Source organism: Alosa sapidissima, chromosome 4, assembly GCF_018492685.1.
Source record: "Alosa sapidissima isolate fAloSap1 chromosome 4, fAloSap1.pri, whole genome shotgun sequence".
Classification (NCBI taxonomy): domain Eukaryota; kingdom Metazoa; phylum Chordata; class Actinopteri; order Clupeiformes; family Clupeidae; genus Alosa; species Alosa sapidissima.
The window spans coordinates 35,796,274-35,807,288 of record NC_055960.1 but is presented as its reverse complement, the minus strand read 5'-3'; the positions used below and the strand labels follow the sequence as shown (position 1 = coordinate 35,807,288).

The 11,015-nt window shown below is 46.7% G+C and overlaps 1 protein-coding gene across 1 annotated transcript in view; it reads right to left on the bottom strand.

Moving 5' to 3' along the window:
* The window catches only part of LOC121707607 (A disintegrin and metalloproteinase with thrombospondin motifs 9-like), a 53,564-nt gene that overhangs the window by 38,462 nt on the left and 4,087 nt on the right, over nt 1-11,015 (bottom strand). Inside the window, exons 4-16 of the mRNA XM_042090299.1 lie at nt 9,504-9,790; nt 8,937-9,020; nt 8,698-8,822; nt 8,510-8,550; nt 8,023-8,128; nt 6,796-6,942; nt 6,425-6,566; nt 5,715-5,819; nt 4,251-4,396; nt 3,682-3,863; nt 2,734-2,870; nt 1,806-1,923; nt 1,598-1,693 (exon numbers count right to left, since the gene is read on the bottom strand). Coding sequence (XP_041946233.1) covers nt 1,598-1,693; nt 1,806-1,923; nt 2,734-2,870; nt 3,682-3,863; nt 4,251-4,396; nt 5,715-5,819; nt 6,425-6,566; nt 6,796-6,942; nt 8,023-8,128; nt 8,510-8,550; nt 8,698-8,822; nt 8,937-9,020; nt 9,504-9,790 — 1,716 coding nt within the window. The remainder of the gene's footprint in view (nt 1-1,597; nt 1,694-1,805; nt 1,924-2,733; nt 2,871-3,681; nt 3,864-4,250; nt 4,397-5,714; nt 5,820-6,424; nt 6,567-6,795; nt 6,943-8,022; nt 8,129-8,509; nt 8,551-8,697; nt 8,823-8,936; nt 9,021-9,503; nt 9,791-11,015) is intronic.

Here is an 11,015-nt window from a genome sequence, read left to right as displayed (position 1 = left end):
ATCTTCCAGAAAAGGGCCACAGCTCCGAGCAGGTGCGTGTCATTGCACTTTATCTCCTCATCTCATACGACACAAAGCCGTGTCTCTTTGGACCATGGGCCTGTCAGGAATTTGGACAATTTTTGGTTTGTATGAAATGTTCTGGTCGATGAAACACTTTCATGCATTTTCATGTACAGTAAGGTCTGCCGGTAAAGTGGGGAAGATAAACTTAATTGGGGTAAAGAAATGCAGCATTCCTTGAAGAGTCTTGAGTCTTCCTGTGCAAGAGCCAGTCTACTGCACAAATTCACACTAATGCGATTATGTAGCTCATTTCCTGAGTTACTTTCTCCGCCATTTCACACGTCACAGTAATGTGGCTTAAGAGCCCAGCCCTTTCCCCACATGACCCCCCTCACCCAGCCATTTCCCCTGGAGCCCCTACACACACACACACACACACACACACACACACACTTACACAATCCCTCACGCATGCACTCTCATTGAGACACACACACACACTGACATCCACCCACCCATCCACATAGACAGACACACACAACCACCCACCCATCCAGACTCTCTCTCTCTCTCTCTCTCTCTTTCTCTCTCTCTCTTACACACAGATACACATATACACCCATCCATGCATGCATGCCCTCACATTCAGACATACACACACACACACACACACACACACACACACACACACACACACACACACATATCAACTCACTTACCCATCCGGACATGCATGTGCGCACACACTCAAACACACACATACACACACACAGCTCTCTCTGCTGAGGCTGCCTGGCTCTATGGAAGTGGCTCACACAGAGGACACACTGATCTCGTCCAGGATGGGGTGGGGTACTCTGAGGCTGTGCTCTGGATCGCCGAGCATGTTAACATGCATGGAGGGTGAACTTCACACTTCAACAGGGGCCATTCACCACTACACCAACCCCCATCCACGCTCTCTCTTCCTCCCTCCCTCTCTATCGCTCCTTCTCTCTCTCTTAGGGGCCATTCACCACTCTCACCTACTCTCTCTCTCTCTCTCACCTACTCTCTCTCTCTCTCTCTCTCTCTCTCACCTACTCTCTCTCTCTCTCTCTCTCTCTCTCTCTCTCACCTACTCTTTCTCTCTCTCCCTCTCTCTCTCTCTCTCCGTGTGGTTGAGGCAGCGCCACAGCAAGTCCAAAAGCTGGCCTATCGTCGTTCAGGAGCAAGTTCTCCAAATTAAAGGCCCATTTGTTTTCTCTGCGTTGTGGCCTTTGACCCCACACGTCCCTCTTCCCTCACGCCACCACGGCCGCTGCTCACACCATTAGCACCTCGAAATGTAAACAGCGCTCTAGGAAAACGTGACTGCAATACAAAATGGCCCCTGTCCGAGCCCCCTCAGGCAGGAAGTACGGCCCATTAGTCCTGCAGGGTTCGACCCTGATTCCCAAAGATCAGGACTTAAATCCGTTATTCTCCACCTCACCCCACCGAAGGCACAAAGCACCTCAGATGCAGTTAGGCTGACTGCAGGGTCAAGGGCGCTAACGCGGAGTGAGTGTCTTACGTGTTGAGGTGAAGGGGGCGTTTGATGTGGTCTTACCGAGGTAGTTGTCATCCTCTGGTTTCCCTGAGTAGCTGTGTTGTCGGACGTCAATGTTTGTAGCACCACTGGGTATTCGAACGACCACGTTGTATCCTGAGATGAAACCACAAATAAAGAATGCACACTAGTTAGACCTGCGGACTGCATCCCTCACGTTGCGATCTCTCACTCTCATTGTGAAATGTCTCCAGGGCAGGACGCTCACCGTAATGCACGGTGTTGAACGTGCCCTGCATGGGCTTGCACGAGGAGTTGTCCCCTCCACACACACCACACTTGTCCCTCCTTGCCTTGGAGTTGAGCACGTGGTCACACCCGGCTTGCTGTCGAGCGGAAAGACAGAGCATAACAGTAAGGGACCACCACATCAAAACACAAACCTCTCTCTCTCTCTCTCTCTCTCTCTATCTCCTCTCTCTCTCTTTATCTCCTCTCTCTCTCTCTCTCCAGCTTACTATTCACTTATCTCCAATGGAAAACCTGTGAGTAAGCATGTAAAAGTGAGTATGGAAAGTATGTTTTCTGAGCGAAAGACCCTGTGATGCAGTACGGTACGGTGGTGGAGAACGATCCTCTCTCTCTCCCTCTCCACACATCCACTGAGAGACTGAAGTGCTTAGCGGGCGGCTCGGTGGAAATAACATTGTTACAGCTGGGATTGGCGTGTTTGTGTGAAGGAGTAAAAACAGCGTAACTTTATGTGCTTATAGAAGTCAGACCGGCGACACTGAGGTGCAGGCATGTACAGAGACACACGTGTGCACACACACACATACACACACACACACACACTAGAGAGAGAAACACCACACACACACTTACAGAGTGATATTTTAAGTGGACTACCAGACAGCATATGGCCAGAGGCTACCAAAGCATTTTTTAGACATTTCCTTCAGTGGTGTGACATTTTTCGCTTCCTGCCGCCTTGAAGTGTGAAGTACTCTCAAGGTAAGAGGGGACCCTACATTGACCTGCGAACGGCGGTGTGTAAGGTGAACCTTCCGACTTTAGAATGTACAAATATTTGAGAACGTGAAGAGAGGAAGGTGAGAGAGAAAAAAAAAGCAGAATCAAAGCAATGGTTCCTTCAGAGCTCTGACAACAGGAAGTGCTCGGACACGGCTACTTACTCTGCAGAGGCCCTGTACGCAGATGTCGTTGGTGTCCGGCCCGCATGGGGTACCGTCAATGACCCGGTCCCTGAGCTGATAGTAGGCCGTGCTCCCAGCCACCCGGCAGAACAGCTTACACCGATCCTTCATGAGGACTAGACGAAAGAGACGGAAAACAAAAAGTCTGAGCAGGACACATAGTCGGGATTATCTACCAAGATATTCCGTCAAGCAAACCCATGGTGTCTACAACACTAACTGCCATGAGCTTGCCGGAGTCTAGCCTGCCTGAATACTGTGCAATATGGGCTATGCTAACATACGTGACCATATAGGTCCATGATTCAGTGGTTTCCTAACAGATGTAACGTGTTTTCTAGCTGATAATATTTCCCATGGGGGAAGCACGTGTTCCCACTCTGTCTCATCTCCCTTATCACCAATTCCCACTTGCTGGTGGACATCCACAGATTTAAGAGCGAAAATACACGTGTGCGGCCTCCCTTTAGAAAAAGAACTAAACATCATGAAAGAACGGTGTATACAATATATTACTAACGCAGTTGTAGCCCAGCGTTTTCCCACACTTAAAGGAAATATTTAGCTGCTTGCTCAAGTTCAAAGAGTGGAAGATACATGAAGTGATTATAACTGTAAATAACCCATATCACAGAGACATAGACAATATGGTTCTTTACGAGCCAGCTGGGCTTAATTAGGCTCCCTTCATCTCATTTCATCCTCATCCTGTTTATTTACCACCACTGTAAACATTTTAATGATAAGTCATTAAATGATGAAGAGTATGGTTCATTAACCATTTAATAAAATGGATGTCAGAAAATTCAGGATATTCATTAGGAATCGCTGATCTGTTGGGGAAAGAATGTCTATGGGAGAACTTGGAACTTTGGGTCTTGGTGTTGTCAGTGTGAGGCATGTATAACTATGCAAGAGTTGTCTTACTTCCACTGTATTTTGGCACCCAGCGAACGTTTGGAGGTAGAAGGTTGATGTTGAAGTGCCTGCCATCGAACGTGGCGCACTGCTCCTCGCGGAAGTCCTTCTTCACCTTGGAGCAGGGCTCTGAGCTGCAGGAGCGGAACTTCATCCGCCGCCCCACGCAGTACTTCCCCCCATTCCTCGGCCTGCAGGGAGAAAACAACCAGAACCAACAGCCGTCAATCAACACCAGCACTTCCTCCAGTCCGAGAGCTTTCAGGCTGCCCTGTCTCTTCTCCCTCTGTGCCGCGAGGTCTGCAGCAAACGCTCCTCGTCTGTCTTATGACTTTCAACAAGGCCGAGGCTTGCCCAGTCTAAAGGCTCACAGTGGTATCACCACTATCTTATGCTCCAGCTGCCCTCAAGGATGTTCAAAGGGGGATTTTTTAAGGGGGGTGGAGGTGGTGGTTAGTGATGGCTCGTATGCCTGCGTGGAGGAAGGGTTTGATCTTGTGTTTGTCAAGGTACACTGAGAGCTCCTCGCCCCAACCACAGTCCAGTTGATGTTGCCGGACTACAAAGGCACCACTTACACGGGTCGGTTGCACTCCCGCAAGGCGATCTTGATCCCACCGCCGCAGGACCGAGAGCACGTTCCGAACGGGCTCCACGCACCCCAGGCACCGTCCACAGGCGTGGCGTCGTGCTCTTTGGCGATGCACAGGCCATGCTTGCAGTGCTGCAGGGAACAAAAGGACAATTGAGACAAACAATTAGACACTCAAACAAAGTGCAGCACCTTAAAGCTGTGAGATGTTTTGTTGAGTAGGTGCTGGTGGAGGGATTTGAGGAAGCAAAGAAAACACAAGCATCCACAAATAAACAAATATGTGCCTTTTCCAAAGGAAATAAAACAAGATCTGGTTTGTGGGACGAGATGTGCTTCTTGTTAAGGAGGAGGGCTGGCTTTCTTTAACGACCCAGCGTCCACATTTAACAGCCTTCCTGATGTTCTGTGAGGACTGGTGTGGGCTTTTGTGCAGAAATACAATGTGTAAACACACACGGACACTCCCGCATGTGTTCAGTGGGATCCCCACAAGCCCACTTCACTTCAACAATCTTTCATGTCAGGTAAACACAGAGGAAGTGGAGGTTGGAAAAGTGGTTAATTAAAACATCTGTTTCACCAAACACGGGAAGCCGCGTGAAGCCACTTCCCACAGCCTTATCAGCACTCTAAGCAATCCAGCGCTTGCAGCAATAAATCTTGTCCTAAAACTTTCTACTGATTGGAGAAATAAGGAGTAGGTGGGGCTGCCTTTGATAGCACTTTCAGCACATGGGTATGCTCTAAGCTACTGATTATTTACTTCACTTTTAATGTCGCTGTCTTCACATTGAATATATTATGTAAGATGGTTATGGTTATGGATTTAGCAGACGCCTTTGTCCAAAGCGACACATAAATACAAAACAACATAATAATATTTTTTTTAAAAAACAGGGAACAGATTAGAATGTAGGTCAAATATAATAAGGAGAATAGTTATAATACACAATAATGTCAATTCAATCAATAGCCTAATAAAAAGCAATGTCAAAAAAGGGGAAAGGCAATAATAAAACAATAATGTCCATTCAATCAATAATATAAAAACAATGACATGCTAAGACTACATTAAGGAGAATATCAATAATAAACAATAATGTCAAATTAATTAACAGCCCAATTAAAATAAAACAACATTATACAAACCATAACACATAAGCGCTTAAACAACTAAGTATATGTTGAATAGATACAGTAATTTACTGCTTAAATGTACTGCTTAATTTACTACTTAAAAAATGGACAGTGCAAGCTATTTTGCTAATATGAAAAACCTTTTTGCACCTTGAGAAGATCATTTGTCAGGCTGTGGGGGTGGTGAGATAACATCAAGTTTGCACCCTGCTTTTGTACAAGCAAAAAAATACAAAATAATATCACAAGACTATGTTTGTTTGTGTGCATGTAAGTGTTTTGCAAAATACTTCTTGGTCTCCACACTTGCCTTGCCAGGGGAGCAGTCGGTCCCGTCTGCCCAGGGCATGTGGTGGGTGCGGCAGCCGCGCTGCGCTCCCTCCGGGCTGGTGCACCAAAGCCTGCGGCACTGTGTCTGGACAACATCCACACAACACACTGTTAGCTAGCCCCTCCGCACCCCATCCACACAACACACTGTTGGCTAGCCCCTCCGCACTCCATCCACACAACACACTGTTAGCTACCCCTCCGCACCCCATCCACACAACACACTGTTGGCTAGCCCCTCCGCACTCCATCCACACAACACACTGTTGGCTAGCCCCTCCGCACTCCATCCACACAACACACTGTTAGCTAGCCCCTCCGCACTCCTCGGGCCTCCTCCCATCCCAGCAAAACAACTCCGCTATGTATACCCAGCCATAACTCACGGGGTGCGCCCAGGCGCCTTGAACTCCAAAAGCATCCGAGGCTGCCAAAGGGAACTGAGGGGAACTCTGAGGAACCCTACAAGGGGCGCGAGCGGCTAAGAGCCTTATGTAAGTGCGGCTCGACTTGCTAAAACAGACATCACCCGCTCCAATGCCCTGTAGCCTTTTGTTTTTCTGCCGTGGGTAGAGCCATGAGTAATATGCAACTTAAGGCATAAGTGCTATTTGGGGGGCTCGGCTGTTTTGGACGGAGTAACATGAAAACACGTCAGGTTGATGCCTCCACGCGGCAGCTTTCTCTTACCATATATGGGCACACCTGTGTTCCTGGCCCAAATATCAATTCACATTGTTTATTGACATTGTATATCCGCCCAGGCAGCTGCTGAGACAGGCTGTATGGCCGAGATATTGGCTCGTCCAGTAGGCACTCTCCATACCCTGTGCTGGTATGAAACAATAAGACAACAGCTTTGAGAAAAGAAAACAACACAGACAAAAACACACATTACATGGAATACTCTGTGCAATCTAACAGACCGTAACGTAACCTAATAACCTGGAAGGCTACCTGACCAGATCAACACACTAGGACTGATTACTGTTACAGATGCTGTATTGTACGTAGGCTACTATGTTTTTGTCCTGTGAGAGAGGCGGAGAAGCGGTCCATACTCGAGGAACTCGGTGATGAATTTGCGGCTGCACTTGGACCACATCCAGGGGTTAGTGTAGTAGTTGAGCGTGGGCGCCATCACGTGCTGCTGGTTCTTCACTCCGTCCTCCTTGCACTTGTTACTGTCGTCGTGGGGCATGTTGAACCTGTTACAAACACACTACACAGTGAGCCCACAGACACGGCCACAAAAAAGCTGTTTGACAGCAGTGCTTAGATCAGTTAATGGTTAAGGGACCTACATTTCTGTGATTAACGTTACTGAGTTAGAGAAACGGGGGGGGGGGGAATCAGCCTTTGGTCCTTGAGAGGAGTGAGGCACATGACGGTGCTGAGTGAGACTGACCATGGCTGCGGGGCAGCAGACTGTTTGCAGAGGGAGCCTGCAGCACTGAGTACAGTGTAGTACAGCACAGTCCCACAGTGTGAGCTACTCAACAAGCTAATCACCCGCTCGCAGTGATGTCACCTCCTGACGCCGATAAGCACGGAATTCAAAACCCCCCACCTTGTGCATGGTGGTGTGGAAGACAAAAAAAAGAGAGAGAGGGGCATTCATTTAAAAGCACAGACGCCAGCTGACCCACTACTGTACAAGGCATTAACACTCTCGGCCGTTGTGGGTGTGATGTTGTGGGTGGCTTTTCTGCTTCTTTTTTTCTCACTCTCCTTCCCCTTCTGACAAATCTGCCCGTGTATTTGGACTCGCAGGCATGATGAGGCGAGTGTGTGTGAGCGCTCGTAGCATTCCACTAGGGAAGTTTACCTCAGCTTCGAGTTCAGCCAGTTAACTCTGACAGCCTAATATGGCTGGCTGGCTGTGGCCTCTCACATTAGAGTGTGGGGGGACTAGGACAGAGTGGAGAATGAAGCAGACTAAGATGAAAAGATTTTGGAGATATTCTTATCCAGCAGACTACGTCGTTTTCCATTAAAGCTTTACTGAAGTCTGTACCCATTGTGAGCTCTTGTCTAGTAGGGTCTATACACACTATGCTGTTTGAAGAAGTGTTGTTTACGACAGATAACAATGTCTAATGTAAGAGAGAGAGAGAGAGAGAGAGATAAACAATGAACACCATTGTGTGGGAGAGAGTTAAAATAGAGGGAATGGTGGTGTGACGGGAATCAAATTACTGAGAACAAAATGTGTAAGGAGAGAGAGAGTGTCAAGAGTTCAGTGTAGTGTAAGGTGATTTGAAGGAGCCTGGGCTGTGAATACTCACACATGGCCTAGTTCATGCGCGATGGTGAAAGCGGTGCTAAGTCCATTATCCTCACTAATGCTGCAGCTTCTGTATGGGTCACAAACAGTGCCCAGCTCTGCAAGACCTGAAAAACCACCACCACCACCACCACCATCATCATCATCATCATCATCATCATCATCATCATCATCATCATCATCATCATCACCATCATCATCATCATCATCACCACCATCATCATCATCATCATCATCATCATCATCATCATCATCACCATCATCATCATCATCACCACCATCATCATCATCATCATCATCATCATCATCATCATCATCATCATCATCATCATCACCACCATCATCATCATCATCATCATCACCATCATCATCATCATCATCATCATCATCATCATCATCATCATCATAAACATTCCCATCAGTAAAAACATCATTTTTGTATGATGCCAAAAAGACTTTTCTGGAAAGCTCTGACAAAACCAACATACCTAAGGTATCACATTTGTCACGTGCACGACAGATGTCTTGCCTGAAAGGGAAATGACATCATTGTGAAAAATACAGATGCACACTAACGGTGCAGACAGCTACAGCAAGTCCCTAACATCAACACATGAACTCGTAGATGTGCGCGTCTCATATCTCACGCTTGGTGGAGGACAAAGAGGTGGCCTACCTAGTAATGAGGATTGCTGTGTCGTGATGCGAGGGGTGGTTGTCGTCAGGGTGATTTTGACCCTGCTGCCATATGCAGAAGTTTTTTAAAGTGGTTTGTGCATTGAAAGACACCACGGGCCCGTCCTAAAGACACAACACCAACACATTTTTCACAGGCACAAGCTACATATGAATGTATCATTTCCCACACCAACACAGGTGTTAATACTGAATTACTAGTGAATAGTCGAGTCTTACCAGCTCATTGTTTATGATAACTAACTTCACAATGACGATATTAATCAGATTTCCAATGCTAGGATCCTTATATATGGAGGATACCTGTTGAAAAGATTTAGATTATCATATGGTGTGACATACAAACATTACTGCCTAATTGCAAAACTGATGCATCTTCCCCCCTTACATGAGCATTAATGTTCTGCTACAGACAGTTTAAAACAGTTTAATTGAGCAGGAATGGAGTAGAAGGGCTACTCCTTGTTGTTGAGATATTGGCTGCGGTACTTGATCCTGTCCTGAATGCAGCCATGATTAAAATATAGGTCAGGTTTGCCCCCCTGCACGCAAAGGCACAAAAACTTTGAGCATGCCACACATGTAATATACCTGCTGTTATTCTTTCCCATTCATCAAGACTGTCATACTGGTCCACCTCATGCTGCCCACAGTCCTGAGGGGTTTAAATTCCTGGCCTCTACCGTCCACCCCCCCACACACTACTCCCACCCACCACAATGTTGACAAATAATTAAATATCAAAGGGCCATCAAAAGAGCTTGTGGTCAGCTGGCCAAAACTTACAATGGACATGAGGGTGAGAATATAGTGCTGAAGGTTGCTGCCGTGGTGTTCCACCATCTTGCTGTCTGCCACCACCATGACTTCTACAAAGCGCGGATAGGAGAGGAAGCGCTTTGATCTCCTGTGAGGTCCTGAATCACTGCTGTCATTAGCCGCATGCTTGTTTTCGCTCAGAGGGAAGGCATCGCCGAAGAGTCCAGTGCTCAGGCTCTCCAGGTCAGCCTGCATGCCGGTGGGAGGCCTCTTCTTCGCCTGGTCTTTGTGTCGCCTGTGTCTCTTTTTGTGTCCTGGAAGACAGGTAGCAAGATGAGGACTCGAGACAGACACAGAACGCTCCATTGGGAGTGACCTCAATCTGGTTTAACAGCTACCACAACCATAACCTTGACCATAAAACATAACATAAAGCTACAATCATAACACAGACAAATCACAGTGAACTTGACAGGAACTCTCAGCACATTAATTGGCTTATTCACACTTTTTCCTAAAAAGTCATTTTCCTTTCTGCTTTGTCAGCTGAAGGACCTTGCAACTGGCCTTCAATCTGCTATGTGTTTACTTCTTTTCCATGTTTCCTTTAGTAAGCTCAAGGAAGTTGCTGGTTAGGAGGTTCAGTTCTTTCAGGGACTGTAAAAACGTACCAGCTCTGGGGGTGGCATGGGTGGGGGCGGGGGGGGGGGGGGGTGTTTGGGGAGTCAAGGATCAAATTAGCTTGACACTGCCACTATCCAAAAATGAAGCAATACCTCCATATCTCTGAAATGACTGCAACTACTTCAAGTGCATACTGGTCTGGTTTCTGTCTAATAGTGGGGACTTACATAAAAGAACACTTTAATTTTCCTGAATTACAAAAGCTCTCTTCATCCACCAATTGCAATGCAAAATTGTTTTTTAAAAAGGAATACAATCACATGATTGCAATAACAATGCAAGTTACTGTCCTGCTATAATATGGAGGTACAAAAGGTCATTCAGAAGAAGTCTCCCCGTCTTGAATAACTTTCTTATCCAGTGTATTTGTTGAGACTAAATATTTCTTCTACCTATCATAATATCAAAGGGATATCAAACTACACAAAGGCACCATTGAGGCCTATGAATACACTTCGATGTGTATGGCTGTCTTGCGCGCACACACACACACACACACTATCCTGCTCTCTCTCTCTCTCTCTCTCTTTCTCACACACACACACACACCCAAACATATGCAGACACACGTGCACACCCACACACACATACACACACACACACACACTCACACACACATTATCCACATTTATTTTCATAGGAAAAACTCTCCAAATGTTTGCAACAGGCACCATGCCACTATAATGCAGTTTGCAGCATATCTTCATGGCATTCCTATCAGGCTTCCCCATCTAAGCAAAAGGAAGTCCAGAGTCAACAGCATTCTGCAGTAATGAACTGAGATCAGTGATATCAGGCAGCATTTCAAAACGCTTCTTTCCTGTGCAACAGCACTTGAGTTCCTCCTCTCCTCTG